This window comes from Mytilus trossulus, chromosome 2, assembly GCF_036588685.1.
Source record: "Mytilus trossulus isolate FHL-02 chromosome 2, PNRI_Mtr1.1.1.hap1, whole genome shotgun sequence".
In the NCBI taxonomy this organism is placed as follows: domain Eukaryota; kingdom Metazoa; phylum Mollusca; class Bivalvia; order Mytilida; family Mytilidae; genus Mytilus; species Mytilus trossulus.
Window position 1 is genome coordinate 82,836,241 of NC_086374.1, and position 20,100 is coordinate 82,856,340.

At 33.3% G+C, this 20,100-nt stretch overlaps 1 protein-coding gene across 1 annotated transcript; it reads left to right on the forward strand.

Annotated features, from left to right (window-relative positions):
- Positions 1–37: 37 nt before the first annotated feature.
- LOC134708158 (uncharacterized) lies at positions 38–6,386 on the forward strand. Its single transcript, XM_063568479.1, has 4 exons — positions 38–209; positions 1,947–2,013; positions 4,293–4,502; positions 5,216–6,386. Exons 1-4 carry the CDS (start codon positions 138–140, stop codon positions 5,227–5,229), a joined length of 363 nt encoding a protein of 120 aa, XP_063424549.1. The 5' UTR covers positions 38–137; the 3' UTR covers positions 5,230–6,386.
- The last annotated feature ends 13,714 nt before the right edge of the window (positions 6,387–20,100 follow it).

Below are 20,100 nucleotides of genomic sequence, written 5' to 3' on the forward strand. Positions count from 1 at the left end.
TGGATACTTCAAAACGTTTTGAGGACAACGACTGAAAAACTTATGAAAAATCCAGAGGATTACCGAAAAATAGTTGGAAAATTTGACCTTTCATTTTCAATGAAGAATCACGTTGTATAATTTCATCAAATTAAAAGATGACAGAAGAACAAGTTGCAGAAGCTCGTACTAGCAAGCTTGAGGAGCTGCTCATGCAAGATGAGCCCGAGGTAATTAAAATATCCTGTGTACAATACCATTGGCATTGAAATATTTATACAATTGTCATGATTGTCAAATCACATTTACAAATTTTTTCGGTTACATCATCTGTATCTGGTGTAGAATCACAGGCACTTGTTTCTATCCATACGAAGGTCGACTATCCGGTAGTCGACCTTCGTATGGATAGAAACAAGTGCCTGTGTGTAGAATCCTGTTTAGGCTTTTATACACGGTTATTATATCATATATAAACAAGAAGGAGAGGTATGATTGCCAATGAGACAACTCAATACAGGAGGCCAAACGAGACCAAAAATAACAATAAAATATAGGTTACAGAAGCCTATAGTGAGTAGGGCCTTCAACAATAGGATTATCCCTAGTCCAAATAATGATGATGTCTGGCAAGACTTCTGTCGAAGGAAGGCGTCCCAGGATAAAATTTAAATAGCCTTGCCAGACGTCATAATTATTTGTAGTCCGGGATTACTCTGATGTCCAAAGGCTGTCTGATGTCAGAGTAATCTCGGACTAAATTATTTGAACAAGATTAACCCATACTGCATAGTCAGCAATAAAATTAAAAGTACTCCTCGAAATGACACATGTGAAACAATGCAAACATGAAAACAAACAACCCTAATTTTTTCACAAAAAAATTGCAAAAAAGTTAAAAGGTTACACAACAACAAATGTCAACCACTGAATTAAAGGCACTTGACTTAGGGCAGGCACTCTTGCAATGTTTTAATTATTGTGAAAAATGTAACAGGGTTATTTTGAAGATTTGTATATATGAATTGAACAGGATATTTCTCAATATCGCAAACATCATTATCACATTCAGCACTTCGGTGTTGACATGAATATCAATTATATGGTCATTTTTATAAATTTTCTGTTTACGAAACTTTGAATTTTTCGAAAAACTAAGGATGTTCTTACCCCAGGAGTAGATTACCTTAGCCGTATTTGGCACAACTTTTTGGAATTTTGGATCCTCAATGCTCTTCAACTTTGTATTTATTTGGCTTTTTAACTATTTCGATCTGAGCGTCACTGATGAGTCTTATGTAGACGAAACGCGCGTCTGGCGTATAAAATTATAATCCTGGTACTTTTGATAACTATTTACACCACTGGGTCGATGCCACTGCTGGTGGATGTTTCGTCCCCGAGGGTATCACCAGCCCAGTAGTCAGCACTTCGGTGTTGACATGAATATCAATTATATGGTCATTTTTATAAATTTTCTGTTTACAAAACTTTGAATTTTTCGAAAAACTAAGGATTTTCTTACCCCAGGAGTAGATTACCTTAGCCGTATTTGGCACAACTTTTTGGAATTTTGGATCCTCAATGCTCTTCAACTTTGTATTTATTTGGCTTTTTAACTATTTCGATCTGAGCGTCACTGATGAGTCTTATGTAGACGAAACGCGCGTCTGGCGTATAAAATTATAATCCTGGTACTTTTGATAACTATTTAACCTTAAATGACAAAAAAGCAATAATAAATGCATGTAAAAAAATTCTGAATTTACAGTATGTAGATTGGCATATTGACAGGAAATTATGATTCAATTTTGTTTCTAGGAGTTATGCCCCTTTGAACTTAGACTAAGACTGCAACATGGGGGTGTGGGGTATGTGAGCTTGCTCACAATTCAAAGATTCCTAAATTTTCGAATTACTTCATTTATTAAGATGATTGTTAACCTAAATTGATTTTTTTTCTTCAGTTTGTAAAGAACAAAGATGTGTGCCAGTCAAGGTGTTTTATTAAAGGACTTGGAACAATGTTTGTAGGTGGGTACATATACCAATATCTTTACTTCCATGACTTCTTTATGAAGTTTCTGTCTGTCATATGTCCATTGTCCTTAACCTGATTTTCATTGGTTCATTGGTCAATGTAAAGTTTTGTGTTTTGGTTTGTATTTCAAATACTAGAAGCATTATGTCAAAGTTCTGGTATATTGACTAATAATTTTAAGGTGTAAATGTCTGTCTTGCAGGATTATCTGATGGTGACCTTGACTTCATTGTCATGGATGTTAAAAAATGTTCAGTTTTTTGTAATACTAAAAGTAAAACCAATGGTCATTAAAGCAGGCAAGACATTTCAGCATGTGCATTCTAGTTTACAACATCTAGTTAGTAGTAGAACACAGGGGCGGATTTAGGCGGGGGCGTGGCGGGCGTGCGCCCCCCCTAAAATTTGCAAAGCATGGGTTGACTTCAACATATTTAAAGTATCAGAAGAGACCATTCAATCTTTTTTAACATTCAAAGTATATAAAACAGTCAGTTTAACAGAATCAACGTGATTACTGATCAACCGACCTACGCTTTATTAAAGTTCTATACTGAATGATTTCAAATGAAGGTGTCAAACGCGGAGCTGCATTTGATGACAAATTACTAGGTTTTTAGCAGTTAAAGTAAAAACAAATGTTACATTATATTTGCGGTTTTTATAATTAATTTGCTTGATAATTGAAGTTCCAAAACATCCCTTACTCACTTTCACAATTTCATCATGACACGGTCAAGAAAGCAGTCGGCAGGTGGGATCTTTTATAATATCCGTAATGAAAGATAGAAATACGGTTTCAAGCGAAAGGTTAGTTTATTAATTTGTATCTCTGTGTCTATATTTGTTTCTCATTGCAACCTAAATATTTAGCCGAAATCTGTACCGTATTACTGTATGCTTGGATCCCTAGAAAATAAACATAACTGCGTAAATGCATCTCATTTTGATTTGAGTTGTTTGTGGCGAACACAGTAAAGTCTGGCACAACCTCCGAAAATCAAAAATGTAAAAAACAGATAGTATGAAAGAACATTTAAAAATCGCTGGTAAAAGAAGAAATTTTCGTTTGAAAAATATATTGGTCTGATAAACAATTGTCATCTGTCTCGCCTCACATTGCGTCCGTCTGTCCGCCCGTCTATCTGTAGATTGTTGTCAGGTGTGGATTAATATAAAAAAAGAAGATGTTGTATGATTGCCAATGAGACAACTATCCACAAAAGACCAAAATGACACAAACATTAACAACTTTAGGTCACCGTACGTCTTTCGAGGCGGTTTCAGCTTGAAACTTTAATTCCTCGCTAATTTTAACTCACAATAGTTCGAGATATCAACATTGCACCCCTTTAGAAGAATATTTCAATAATTTTACCTAAAAAAACCTCCAAAATTTTTTCGCCCCCCCTAACTTGAAATCATGGATCCGCCCCTGGAACATGTAAAAATACAGAAATGTTGTTTATGATTTACCAATACACACACATGTGCTTTTGACATTAACATGTTTTTATATCACTCCCAAACAAAATTTATGGTATTAAAGTTGTTGTCTGCATTTCGTCCGCAGACACATTGTTTTCTGGATAATAATTTAGTTTAAGTGAATTAAATTTTTTAAAGACGGTTCAATACCACTAAAGGAAAGTTGTGATTGATTTTGTGGATGATAGTTCCAGTGTTTAAGGGATTCATCTTTTTTTTAAATTTAAAAATTTCTAATTTTTGAAAAGTTTCAAGAAGAAATCTTCAATTGCATAGTATTGTACAATAGATTTGAAAGATCTTTGACCTCAAATGACCGAATAACAGTGTCAGAAACCTATATTATGTCAAAGTTTGATCACGATCCAAATTCAGACAGTATCAAGCTTGAATATTGTGTTCAAATTTGCCCTGACTGTTCATGGTTCTACCTCTGTGGTCTTATCAGGCTGATCAGCGAAACATTTTATTATATACATAAATCTATTCTTTTTATGGCAATTTTGAGTGTGGTTTACATTCTTTTGTGTTAATTTTTGTTCTAATTGTAACAAAACAGGATAGCAGATTTAAACCAACACTTATCATGCTTATAGATGCATTAACAATAAAATGAATTATGTCGGGGCAAACAATTCTTTCTTATTAATACTTATTTTTCATATAACTGTTTCTATGGTTTGTAACTTTTCTACGGAACCAAAAATGACTGTAGTAAATTGATTCTTTAAAGGATAACTGTTATACATGTAGTGTATTAATAAGGTTCAATTTCTTATTTCAGTTGCAACAGCTGTTGGAGTTCGTCAGAATATCAAAGAATTGACAACAAGAAAAAGACTAAAAAAGTATTACATTTTACCTTTAAGTATAGCTGGCTTGGCAGCATTGGCCGTTACTCAATATGAGTACAATAAATGTAAAGAAAAATTCTTCAAAGATTGGTATGATTACCACAAGGCACGCAACTTTACAAGATTTCCAGAAGGTTCAGGTAAGATAAATTTACTAAAAACTCTAGATAAACATACTATTTCTTCATTAAAAACATATGCATATATATATGTAGTATAAAACTTTAAAGTAACCATGCTGCTGCATTTATGTTCTATAATTCTGACTGAAATAATGCATTCGTGCACGATAAAAGTAACAGCATAAAATAAATTCTTCAGTTATGCTCTATATTGAAATCAGTATAATATGAGGAATTTATGTTTTAATGCACTATGAAACTGCATAAAAGGAATTATTCATTTATGCTCTAAATGTGCATTTATGAAATTATATCAGTATTGTTACATGCTTTTATTACTAGAAGTTTGTTTTTTTTGTGCTGCAAAATTTTGTTTTTCAAGGAGATATTCCAACTTGAATACCCTGACAAAAGCCATCTGATTTAAGATTTTATTTCCTTCACAAACACTGCACAAAACAGTAATTTCAGTACTTTTTCCAGTGATTCCAGTACACAATGCCAGTCAATAACATTCATACAAACCACTCAACTCATAAGTTGTACCCAAATATTTTTTTAATAAGTTCAATTTGTTACTGATAATATAAAAAAAAAGATGTGGTAACAACTAAAGGTCACAGTACAGCCTTCAACAATGAGCAAAGCCTATATACTGCATAGTCAGCTATAAAGCAGATTTAATATTTAACTTGTATGACCTATAAATGTGTTTTGTTTTCTTTTTACAGACACAGCTGTATAGCAGGACATGCAACCATGGTAACCGTGGCTGATACGTGTCTTGTTACCTGACGGATGAAAGGAGGAATATATGAGTGTGATACATATAAACTATTATGTGGCAATCTTCAACATGGATAAAAACATTCTTCTTCTCATTGTTGAAGGATCTTCTGTCCAGCTGAAATTTGTATACCACAATCATGTTATTTGAATTATTTGAACTTTTGTTTTCTTTTTGACTATAGTTGTCATAAAATGGCAGTAACCTATGGTTTTGGATACATGTTATAATGTCATAAATGAGTGGGCAAAATCATAGTAGTTCTTTATACAGGATTTTTTTTATTTCATCTCTGACAATAAACTAATCTAAAGAGTAAACTAGTACATGCATACAGTGTATTGTTTAATTCTAATCCAATTTTACAGCACCAAACAGTATTTAGAATTTGAATTCAATTTTAAGAGATGTTCAATATTTTTAAGAAGTTGTTAGCTATTTATAATTGGGTTTTTCATAAGGAAAAATAATTTAAAAAACAAAATGGCCCAGTTTTCATGTTTGAAATCAATATCTATTCAATCATTGGTAATTTATCAAAGAAATCAGAATTTTGTGTATAATTCACTACATGTAGAATACCATCTGGTTTTTAGATAGAAATTTCATTGTAATAAAAGTACAGATGAAATTTTAAATCATAGTTTGAATTTGTTAGAACGTTTTCTTTATTTGTATTTTTTTTAAATCGTTTAATTTTCTAATGAAAAGTGTTATAGTCATAGAAGTCTAAGATTTTTCTGGCCTTTCAAAATATGAATTTAATTGTCCAAATGAAAGAATATTTTATATTCATTCGTTACTGAAACGTCAAAATAAAACCAACATCAATTTACCATGGATAAAAGTTCTTTAATAGTATTATTGACCAAAGTTTCTTCATTCTGTTGAGTGTCGTTTAAGTCTCTTCTTCATTTATTCCAAGGTTATGAAAATGACCTTCTGATTATTAATTTCCATCATTTTTTGTCATACTGTGTTTTTTAAGCTGTGAAGTATGTCTATATAACATCATGTAGATAATTACCATGGTTACATCAGAATGAATAATATTTGTATTATTGTGATATATGTAAAATAAAGATCTTAATTTAAATATTAAGTTCCTGTTTAAATCAGTATTATCTACTCTTGTTGATCAGAAATGAAATAATACAGTGGAACTTGCCTAATCCGACACACTGGGGGACCAGAAAAAATGTCGGATAAATCAGGGTGTCTGAATACTCAAGTTTTTACTGCAAGGAAAAGCCTATTTTGGGACCATAAAAATGTGTCACCTAAAGCAGAATGTTGGAATACTTGAGTGTAGAATTAGGCAGGTTACACTGTAATAACCTATGTGGTATGAGTATTGCTCATTGTTGATGGATGTACAATGATCTTTTGATGTGAACTTCCACATCATTTGGTTACTTGTGGTGAGTTGTCTCATTGGCAATCATATTAATAGACCACTTTCGAGTTCATCCGTCACCGGAAAAAACTCATCAATTATACGCGCCTTTATCATCGTCATTTGTGCGTTTAGGGGCGTCGTCACTTCCTTCCAATGTTGAGCGAGTGGTTGGAAAACTATAATTCTATATTGTACGAATTATTCGGCAAATTGAATTCTCAAAATTGACAATCAACACTGCTGTCATTAGGGAATTTTCAGTAAGTACCTACAGAGCAACCATTATTTCTAGTTTATCCTGCACAAAGACGATCACTAAGACGCTTGATGAACGTAAATAGTGCAGGGATACAGGCGAGCCCCTCTATCTGGTAAATAACGTCATAAAGGCGTGTATAATTGACTAGTTTTTGACCGTGATGGATGAACTCGAAAGTGGTCTATTCTTTTTTTATGAATTCTTCACTTTCACGGTTCTAGAAAAGCTTCTTCTGGCTAACTGTAAGATCAATGCAGAGGCCACATATAGTCTGAATAGGCATGTTGCATGTAAGTCTGATGTATTGTCTTGAGTAAGTGGAACACCAGCTACACATCAAAGATCTATTGCAACAACTTGTACAAAATTCATAAATGATCTGTTGTCAGAGTGGCTAAATTCTTTCTCCTTTTCATTCATGACATCACTTTGACTTTGTTTTTGGTCAATCCATCATCTGTTAACTTCTCTTTTAAATATTTCTTCTCTGAAATTGCTCAATTGAAACTGAGTTTGTCTGCTTCATCAATTGGATGTTAACTATTATATTTTTTTTTATATTTGTCCAGGTTGATAAAAAAAACATGGCTGCCATTTCTAAAAATAGAACATATGGGTCAACTTACAGCTTTGGATGATATCTCAACAAGAGTGCACACACTGAAATGTCTCGCCTTCTTTACTAATCATTGATATTATGTTGATAGTCCTAAATATAAAGCTTTATTACAATTCAAAGATAAACTTAGCATTAACCCAGAAAACTAAAAATTGACCACTGAACCACGAAAATGAGGTCAAGGTGAGATGAACCATAGCAGGCACACATGTACAGCTAACAATTCTTCCATACAACAAATATAGTTGACCTATTGCTTAAAGTTTATAAAAAAAACCTAAAAGTCAACACTGAGCAATGAACCATGAAAGATCATGAAAATGAGGTCAAGGTCAAATTCAATCTGAACAACTGACATAAAATATTTCCATTCACCAAATATAGTTGGCTTATTGCATATAGTATTAGATAAAAAGACCAAAACTCAAAAACTTAACTTTGACCACTGAACCATGATAATGAGGTCAAGGTCAGATGACACATACCAGCTAGACATGTACACCTTACAATCATTCAATACACCAAATATAGTACACCTATTGCATACAGTATATTAAAAACAGACAACACAAAAAATTAACTATAACAACTGAAACATGAAAATGAGGTCAAGGTCAGATGACGCCTGTCAGTTGGACATGTACACTGTACATTCCTTCCATACACCATATACACTAGACCTATTGCTTATAATAGTATCTGAGATATGGACTTCACCACCAAACATTAGCCTTGTTCACTGATCCATGAAATGAGTTCCAGGTCAAGTGAAAACTGTATGACGTGCATGAGGACCCTGCAAGGTACGCACATACAAAATATAGTTATCCTATTACTTATAAAACGAGAGAATTTCACATTACAAAAAAAAATGTCACTGAACCACGAAAATGAGGTCAAGGACATTGGACATGTGACTGACGAAAACTTGGTAACATGAGGCATCTATATACAAAGTATGAAGCATCCAGGTCTTCACCTTCTAAAATTTAAATCTTTTAAGAAGTTAGCTAACGACGCCTGAAAACTATCCCTATGTCGAGTTTTCTGCAACAAAAGTTGCAGGCTCAACAAAAGCTACAACAGAAGAGAAAAACTGACAGGACATCATGATTTTTTAAATAACTATATTTGGTAAATGGGATCCTTGCAAGGTCAACATGTCTTTCAGACAGGGTTTAATTGACATCAACCTGATTTCATAGATCAGATATCCAGGTTAAGCTGTCATGGTCATGTCCGTTTCCAGATACTATAAGTTCAAGGTCAACTATATTTGATGTCTGACATGATTGTAAAATGTACATATCAGATTGGCAGGTTTTTTCTGACCCTGACCTCATTTCCATGGTTCATTGGTCAATGTTAAGATTTTTGTTAGTTTGTTTCTCAGATACTAATACCAGTATCTCTACTGTGATTGGTTTAAGGAATGATTTTAAGTTGAAGGTTTGTCTGGCAGGGTTTGGCAGATATTGACCTCACCTAGTATAGTGGTACATTGGTTGCATGATGTTCATGTTTTGTGGCAGGGTTTATCTGAACTTGACCCCATTTGTAATTAGGTCTGGTTCTCATATATTATAAGCAATGCAATTCAATCATGATAAGTAATGCAGGCAGAAATTTTATCACTTTAGTTTACTTTTAAAGCATTTCCTTGCCAATGTTTCAAAAACTATAGGGACTGGGTTAAAAGTGTCAACTACAAAAGGGTTCAGCACGATATGACATATCAACCTTTAAAATTGAAAATGTCTAACTACTTGTTTTGAAATTATTGACCTTAAAAAATAAAATTAAAAACAAACTAGTATCTCAATTGTTTGTAAAACAATTGAAAGGTCTTTCCTGTAAAAGTGATGTTTTCGTAATGTTCTTTGTACGACCTTTCGTTCGATATACGACAAGCATACCTTCTGTAACTTTTCGCTTTTTACACTTAATGACCTCATCCGCCTACATTTTTTAGATCGGAAGTATGATATATGTAACACAGGGTAGATAAGCTTTCATTTGATATGCGACAACGCCATGTTTTAAAAAGTTTGATTTTTGCACTTAATAACCTCATCCAACCAATTTTTGGAGGTCGGGAATTTGATAATTCAAATGTATACATCATGACCTTTCATTTGATATACAACAACCCTATCGTAAAAGAAAATTTATTTTTTGCACTCAATGACCCCATCCAACCAATTTTTGGGGGACGTCAATTTGAAATTTGAAATGTACGCTTTATGTTCTTTCATTTGATATGCGACAACCTTACCATCTGATAAATTTGAATTTTTGCACTAAATGACCCCACCCTTCCCCCTGGGATGAAAAAGGGGTTTACAATTTTCATTTTTAAGCAGAGTTTAGTAAGACCTTCAATTTGATATATTAGATGACCCCATTTGACAAAGTGCAAAAAATGATGCAATATCAACTATATAAATAGAAATTATGAAACTTACAAAGTCAATGCAAAACATGAAAATTTCAAATTGAATTTTTGGTGTTTTTTTCCTTGGAATGTTTTTGGTATTTGGTCAAACATATAACTATGTCAACCTCTTCAATTTCTTAAACATTTTAAGTGGTAAGCTCTTGATGATTCAGAAATACATGCCTCCGCTCGCAAAACTTAAAACTGCATTATCTCTAAAACGACAATAGATATCTCAAATCTGTTAAATGATAAATGATCTACAGTTAAAGGACAACATTATAGAAAAAGAATTAAGACAATTTTAAAGTTCACTAAGGTCACAATTAATCATCAAATATATGATGCAATACAAAACTTGAGAACCGGAAGTCGTAAAGACATGGGACTATCCCCATTCAACTCAGGACCACTTGACCTTTTAAATATCACAAGGTCAAGGTCAAAGTATAATGTGAAGGTCAAGGTGAAATTTCATCATGACCTGACATTGACCTCAAATTGAAGGTCTTGAACTACTGATCATCTTTTAAGTTTATAGTAGGTTGATATCTGTTAACTTTAAAAAGATATACACACAATACTATACTTTTAAGAATCATCCCGTTGTAACTTTTCAACAGACGGTCGGACATGTTTGGGCTTATTGCATAAAATGTAGAGCTCGTCGAGAGGAACAATTTACACGCTGTATGTATGCAGCAAAGTCTTATCGTTTTCCTAATATGTAAGCTTGAAATTGCAGCGTAATTTTTTTTTTGCACTCAGTGACCTTTGACCTTGACTGCATATTAAAGGTCACATGAATTAAAGATTATTGGTGAAGGTCCAAAGTCTCTACGACTTCTGGTTCTAGAAATACAATTTTTCAAAAATTATGTTCAATTTTTCAAGGAGAATAACTCCTTATAAGGGTTAATAACAAAATGATTGTACATGTTTATTAACATTGCCATCTGTTCCTGTACATGTTGCCGTTTTCAAATCGATTCTATGTCTTATACTTTTTGAGAAAAATGCAAAGGAAAGAAATTGTTTCAAGGGGATATAACTCTCATATGGGATGATGAAATCCTTTGCAGCCTCATATGGTAATACATCATGATGAGATCTACCTATTGTCCAAATAAAGTCATGATATCTTTAAAAACAACAAGGGGGGGCCATGTTGAAAAAAATCAATAAAAGGGAGATAACTTCTCAAGGGGATGATGAAATCCTACAAAAGTTCATCTGGTAAAAGTTCATGATGAGGTCTATCGATGGTCCATATTTGGTCTCGATAACTTCAACAGAAAGGGGAGGAGGCCTTGTCAAACAAATGTTGGAAGAAAAAAAAGAAAAAGAAAAAAAAACACTAGTATCTCAATTGTTTGTAAAACAATTGAAAGGTCTTTCCTGTAAAAGTGATGTTTTCGTAATGTTCTTTGTTCGACCTTTCGTTTGATATACGACAAGCATACCTTCTGAAACTTTTCGCTTTTTACACTTATTGACCTCATCCGCCTACATTTTTAAGATCAGAAGTATAATATATGTAACACAGGGTAGATGAGCTTTCATTTGATATGCAACAACTCTATGTTCTAGAAAGTTTGATTTTTGCACTTAATAACCCTATCCCACTAACTTTTGGAGGTCGGGATTTGATATTTCCAATGTACACATCATGACCTTTCATTTAATATACAACAACCCTATCTTAAAAGAAAATTTATTTTTTGCACTCAATGACCCCATCCAGCCAATTTTTGGGAGACGTCAATTTGAAATTTGAAATGTACGCTTTATGTTCTTTCATTTGATATGCGACAACCTTACCATCTGAGAAATTTGAATTTTTGCACTAAATGACCCCACCCTTCCACCTGGGATGAAAAAGAGGTTTAAAATTTTCATTTTTAAGTAGAGTTTATTGAGACCTTCAATTTGATATATCAGATGACCCCATTTGACAAAGTGCAAAAAATGATGCAATATCAACTATATAAATAGAAGTTATGAAACTCACAAAGTCAATGCAAAACATGAAAATTTCAAATTTATTTTTTGGTGTTTTTTTTCCATGGAATTTTTTGAGTATTTGGTTAAACATATAACTATGTCAATCTCTTCAATTTCTGAAACATTTTAAGTGGTTAGCTGTTGTTGTTTCAGAAATACTTGCCGCCGGTCAAAAATTGTTAAACTGCATTATCTCTAAAACGACAATAGATATCTCAAATCTGTTAAATGGTAAATGATCTGCAGTTAAAGGACAACACTATAGAAAAAGAAATGGGACAATTTTAAAGTTCACCAAGGTCACAATTAATCATCAAATATATGATGCAATACCAAACTTAAGAACCGGAAGCCGTGGAGACATGGGACTACCACCATTCAACTCAGGACCACTTGACCTTTCAAATATCACAAGGTCAAGGTCATAGTATACTGTGAAGGTCAAGGTGAAATTTCATCATGACCTGACATTGACCTCAAATTGAAGGTCTTGAAATACTGATCATCTTTGCAGTTGATAGTAGGTTGACATATGTTACCTTTTAAAAGATATACACAAAAAACTATACTTTTAAGAATCATCCCGTTGTAACTTTTAAACAGACGGTCGGACATTATTGGGCTTATTGTATAAAATGTAGAGCTCGTCGAGAGGAACAATTTACATGCTATATGTATGCAGCAAAGTCTTATCGTTTTACTAATATGTAAGCTTGAAATTGCAGCGTAATTTTTTTTTGCACTCAGTGACCTTTGACCTTGATTGTATATTAAAGGTCACATGAATTAAAGATTATTGGTGAAGGTCCCCAGTCTCTACGACTTCTGGTTCTCGAAATACAGTTTTTCTAAAATTATGTACATTTTTTCAAGTGGAATAACTCCTTATAAGGGTTAATACCAAAACGAGTGTACATGTTTATTAGCATTGCCATCTGTTCATGTACATGTTGCCGTTTTCAAATCGATTCTATCTCTTATACTTTATGTGAAAAATGCAAAAGAAAGAAATTGTTTCAAGGGGATATAACTCTCATAGGGGACGCTGAAATCTTAACCAGCCTCACATGGTAATACATCATTATGAGATCTACATTATGTCCAATTAAGGTCAGGATATCTTTAAAACCAACGAGGGGGGGTCATGTTGAAAAAAATCAATAAAAGGAAGATAACTCCTAAAGGGGATGATGAAATCCTTAACAGGGTCATTTGGTAATACATCTTGGTGAGGTCTAGCTATGGTCCATATTTGGTCATAATAACTTCAACAGAAACAAGAGGCGGGCATGTCAAAAAAATGTTGGAAGAAAAAAAGGAAAAACTAGTATCTCAATTGTTTGTAAAACAATTGAAAGGTCTTTCCTGTAAAAGTGATGTTTTCGTATTGTAATTTGTACGACCTTTCGTTTGATATAAGACAGCATACCTTCTGAAACTTTTCGCTTTTTACACTTAATGACCTCATCCGCCTACATTTTTGAGATCGGAATTATGATACATGGAACAGAGTAGATGAGCTTTCTTTTGATATGCGACAACACCATGTTCTAAAAAGTTTGATTTTTGCACTTAATAACCCTATCCAACTAATTTTTGGAGGTCGGGAATTTGATATATCAAATGTACACATCATGACCTTTCATTTGATATACAACAACCCTACCTTAAAAGAAAATTTATTTTTTGCACTCAATGACCCCATCCAACCAATTTTTTGGAGACGTCAATTTGAAATTTGAAATGTACGCTTTATGTTCTTTCATTTGATATGCAACAACCTTACCATCTGAGAAATTTGAATGTTTGCACTAAATGACCCCACCCGTCCCCCTGGGATGAAAAGGAGGTTTAAAATTTTCATTTTTAAGTAGAGTTTATTGAGACCTTCAATTTGATATATCAGATGACCCCATTTGACAAAGTGCAAATAATGATGCAATATCAACTATATAAATAGAAGTTATGAAACTTACAAAGTCAATGCAAAACTTGAAAATTTCAAATTGATTTTTTGGTGTTTTTTTCCATGGAATGTTTTTGGTATTTGGTCAAACATATAACTATGTCAACCTCTTCAATTTCTAAGACATTTTAAGTGGTAAACTCTTGATGATTCAGAAATACATGCCTCCGCTCGCAAAACTTCAAACTGCATTATCTCTAAAAGGACTATAGATATTTCAAATATGTTAAATGATAAACGATATACAGTTGAACAACAACATTATAGAAAAAGAATTGGGACAATTTCAAAGTTCATAAAGGTCACAATTTATCATCAAATATATGATGCAATACTAAACTTAAGAACCGGAAGTCGTAGAAACATGGGACTAGCACCATTCAACTCAGGACCACTTAACCTTTCAACTATCACAAGGTCAAGGTCATAGTATACTGTGAAGGTCAAGGTGAAATTTCATCATGACCTGACATTGACCTCAAATTGAAGGTCTCGAACTACTGATCATCTTTGCAGTTTATAGTAGGTTGATATCTGTTACCTTTAAAAAGATATTCACACAATACTATACTTTTAAGAATCATCCCGTTGTAACTTTTGAACAGACGGTCGGACATTTTTGGGCTTATTGTATAAAATGTAGAGCTTGTCGAGAAGAACATTTCATACGCTGTATGTATGCAGCAAAGTCTTATCGTTTTCCTAATATGTAAGCTTGAAATTGCAGCGTAATTTTTGTTTGCACTCGGTGACCTTTGACCTTGGGTGCATATTAAAGGTCATATGAATTTAAGATTATTGGTGAAGGTTACAAGTCTCTATGACTTCCGGTTCTCGAATATAAATTTTTGAAAATATATTTTTAATTTCTAAAGGGAAATAACTCCTTATAAGGGTTAATAACAAATAAATTGTTTATGTTTATAAACATTGCCATCTGTTCTAATACATGCTGTCATTTTCAATTAAATTCTATCTCTAATACTTTTTGAAAAAAATGCAAATAAAAGAAATTGATTCAAGGGGATATAACTCTCAAAGTAGATGATGAAATCCTATGCAGCCTCATATGGTAATACATTATGATGAGATCTACCTTTTGTCCAAATAAAGTCGTGATATCTTTTAACACATTTTGGGGGGACCATGTTGAAAAAAATCAACAAAAGGGAGATAACTTCTTAAGGGGAAGGTGAAATCCTACAAAAGTTCATCTGGTAAAAGTTCATGTTGAGGTCTATTGATGGTTTAATTTTGGTATTGATAACTCCAATAGAAGCGGTAGGAGGGCGAGCCAAACAAATGCTGGAAGAAAAAAAAGAAAAAAAAACATTAGAAAAACAATAAGGTCTTTCCTCACGGAGAGGAAAGACCTTAAAAAGAAAAAAAAAACATTAGAAAAACTAGTATCTCAATTGTTTGTAAAACAATTGAAAGGTCTTTCCTGTAAAAGTGATGTTTTCGTTATGTACTTTGTACGACCTTTCGTTTGATATACGACAAGCATACCTTTTCAAACTTTTCGCTTTTAACACTTAATGACCTCATCCGCCTACAGTTTTGAGATCGGAAGTATGATATATGTAATACAGAGTAGATGAGCTTTCATTTGATATGCGACAACGCCATTTTCTAAAGTTTGATTTTTGCACTTAATAACCCTATCCAACTAATTTTTTGAGGTCGGGAATTTGATATTTTAAATGTACACATCATGACCTTTCATTTGATATACAACAACCCTATCTTTAAAGAAAATTTATATTTTGCACTCAATGACCCCATCCAACCCATTTTTGGGAGACGTCAATTTGAAATTTGAAATGTACGCTTTATGTTCTTTCATTTGATATGCGACAACCTTACCATCTGAGAAATTTGAATGTTTGCACTAAATGAACCCACCCTGCCCACTGGGATGAAAAGGGGGTTCAAAATTTTCATTTTTAGGTAGAGTTTATTTAGACCTTCAATTTGATATATCAGATGACCCCATTTGACAAAGTACAAATAATGATGCAATATCAACTATATAAATAGAAGTTATGAAACTTACAAAGTCAATGCAAAACTTGAAAATTTCAAAATGATTTTTTGGTGTATTTTTCCATGGAATGTTTTTGGTATTTGGTCAAACATATAACTATGTCAACCTCTTCAATTTCTTAAACATTTTAAGTGGTAAGCTCTTGTTGATTCAGAAATACATGCCTCCGCTCGCAAAACTTTAAACTGCAGTATCTCTATAACGACAATAGATATCTCAAATCTGTTAAATGATAAATGATCTACAGTTGAAGGACAACATTATAGAAAAAGAATTGGGACAATTTCAAAGTTCACCAAGGTCACAATTAATCATCAAATATATGATGCAATACCAAACTTGAGAACCGGAAGTCATAGAGACATGGGACTATCACCATTCAACTCAGGACCACTTGACCTTTCAGAGATCACAATGTCAAGGTCATAGTATAATGTGAAGGTCAAGGTGAAATTGCATCATGACGTAACATTGACCTCAAATTGAAGGTCTTGAATTACTGATCATCTTTGCAGTATATAGTAGGTTGATATCTGTTACCTTAAAAAAGATATACACAAAATACTAGATTTTTAAGAATCATCCCGTTGTAACTTTTGAACAGACGGTCGGACATTTTTCGGTTAATAATATAAAATGTAGAACTCGTCGAGAGGAACATTTTATACGCTGTATGTATGCAGCAAAGTCTTATCGTTTTCCTAATATGTAAGCTTGAAATTGCAGCGTAATTTTTTTTTGCACTCAGTGACCTTTGACCTTGGGTGCATATTCAAGGTCACATGAATTACAGATTATTGGTGCAGGTCCCAAGTCTCTACGACTTCCGGTTCTGAAAATAAAAAAATTCTAAAACTGTTCACAATTTTTCAAGGGGAATAACTCCTTATAAGGGTTAATAACAAAATGATTGTATATGTTCAATAACATTGCCATCTGTTCCTGTACATGTTGCCGTTTTCAAATCGATTCTATCTCTAACATTTTTTGAGAAATGAGCAAAGGAAAGAAATTGTTTCAAGGGGAAATAACTCTCAAAGGGGATGATGAAATTCTATGCAGCCTCATATGGTAATACATCATGATGAGATGTACCTATTGTAAAAATAAGATCATGATATCTTTAAAAACAACGAGGGGGGGTCATGTTGAAAAAAATCAATAAAAGGGAGATAACTTCTAAAGGGGATGATGAAATCCTACACAGCCTCATCTGGTAATACTTCATAATGAGGTCTACCGATGGTCCATATTTGGTTTTGATAACTCCAATAGAAACGAGGGGAGGCCATGTCAAACAAATGCTGGATGAAAAAAAAAAAAAAAAAAAAAAAAAAAAAAAAAAAAAAAACATGCGAAAAACAATAAGGTCTTTCCTCACGGAGAGGAAAGACCTTAACAATAAGGTCTTTCCTCACGAAGGGGAAAGACCTTAATTAGAAAAACAATAAGGTCTTTCCTCGCGGAGAGGAAAGACCTTAAAAATATAGCAGGACAAAATGTATTCTGGAAATAAAAATATATGTCGACATATTTTGGAGTTGTTGCCCCTGAAATATTTTTTATTTTGCAGTTTTAGGCTGCTATCAATGTAAATATATGAGCTTAGTTTATAACAGTGTTAATTGCAAAATAATATACCATTATGACAAGATCTTTTAACCCTAAACTAGAGGCTCTAAAGAGCCTGTGTCGCTCACCTTGGTTTATGTGAATATTAAACAAAGGAAGCAGAAGGATTCATGAAAAAATTGTGTTTTTTGTGATAGTGATGAGTTTGTACATCTTACTTTACTGAACATGCTTGCTGCGAACAATTATCTCTATCTATAATGAACTTGGTCCAGTTAGTTTCAGTGGAAAATGTTAGTTAAAATTTACAAATTTTATAAAAAATAACTATAAAGGACAATAACTCCTTAGGGAGTCAATTGACCATTTTGATCTTGTTGACTTATTTTTAGGTCTTACTTTGCTGTACATTATTGCTGTTTACAGTTTATCTCTATCTATAATAATATTCAAGATAATAGCAAAAAATAGCAAGTTTCCTTCAAATTACCAATTCAGTGGGCAGCAACCCAACAACGGGTTCGATTCATCTGAAAATTTCAGGGCAGATAGATCTTACCTGATAAAAAATTTGACCTTCATGTCAGATTTGCTATAAATGCTTTGGTTTTTGAGTTATAAGCCAAAAACTGCATTTTACCCCTATGTTCTATTTTTAGCCATGGCGGCCATCTTGGTTGGTTGGCCTGGTCACCGGACACATTTTTAAACTAGATACCCTAATGATGATTTTGGCCACGTTTGGTTTAATTTGGCCCAGTAGTTTCAGAGGAGAAGATTTTTGTAAAAGTTAACGACGACAGACGACGACGACGACGCCGGACGACGGACGCCGGACGACGGACGACGACGCCGGACGACGGACGACGACACCGGACGTCAGACGCAAAGTGTTAAGAAAAGCTCACTTGGCCCTTTGGACCAGGTGAGCTAAAAAATATGTCTACTATGTTTAGCCACCCATTTTGAAGTAATTGTTATCGAAATGTTGATTTTCACTGGTTTAATTTTTGCTGTTCACTTAAAACTTAAGGAAGCTAGGTTAAACATGTAAAATACAAATATTATCAGCAACACAAACAGCTAAACAGCTAATATGTGCATATAAATGTTCTTTTTATCAAACTGCTAATATTTTATCAAATGAGCAGACGCATAGGTGTGCCTCATGTTGTAATTGAACTTTATAATAGTAAGGCAGCAATTTTGAGTTTTTGAATTAATTTGAAAAATAGTTGATAGAAACAAATTATGCTCTGTGAAAATTATCAACAATACAAGACTTACGAAAATAACATAACTGAATGCCAAAAAAGTTTAGTTGTAATATCAAAATTATTCAAATTACTAAGGATTTTTTTTTTATCCCAGGCAACTTTTTGGAATTTTGGGTCATCTTCAACTTAATACTTGTTTGGCTTTCTAACTATTTTTTTTTATCTCAGCAATGAGTCTATGTATACGAAACGCGCGTCTGGTACGTTAAAATATAAGTCTAGTACCAGTTATCCAGGTACATATAAATATCTCCAAAGATTGAACCATCATTAATAAAAAGGAATTTAAAAAGGGAGAGTTTTGGCTAAACGAAAACTCGGCTTTAGGGGTAAACAAACTTTAGAAGAGTGAACATGCAAAAGGGTACTATGTTGTGTTTGTTGTGTGTTTCTTCTTTATGTTTCGTATTGTCATCTAATAAGAGGTCGAATAAGTTGACTTTAAGCAACTCATTTCGACAATATGAATTAATTTTCATCATCATATATTGCAAGCAAAAGATAAGCAGGCGCGGAACCAGAGGGGGTTCCGGGGGGTTGGAACCCCCCTTTTTTGGGACGATCAAAGCATTTGACGGGGACATGTAAGTGGAACCCCCCCCTTTTTCTCCTGGCTTAGGAACTCCCCCCTTTTTTTATAAATGGCTGGAACCGCTCCTGGATAAGGCATATTCAGTCAGCTACGGTTTCTGATAATAAACCAAGTTAATCTTAAGAACTCGATGATGAAAACTAAAATATGGAATTCTAAACAAGATTGTAGATTCAGATTCAGATTTTTATATAAAAATTATTTTACAGTCTCTCATAATTCTCCATAGAATGGTACTTGTATCTTAATTTGTATATTGTCTGTTTGGTATTGTGTATATACTCTGGATGTACTGTATATACTGTCTGTTTGGTATTGTGTATATACTCTGGATGTACTGTATATTTATGTATTGCAAGTTTCGTATATTTTAACACGGCGGGTGCCACATGTGAAGCAGGATTTGCTTACCCTTAATTCCGGAGCACCTGATATTACCTTCAATTTTTGGTGGAGTTCGTGTTGCTTATTCTATGATGTGTGTTTTGTGTTTTGTGTACTTTTTTTTTCGGTTTGTCTTTTCCTTTTTTAGTAATGGCGTTGTCAGTTTATTTTCGAATTATGAGTTTGAATGTCCCTCTGGTCCATATCTTATTAAACTGAACTAAATGAACTTAAAGTAATATGTAGATACACAAAGATGGACGGACAATGACC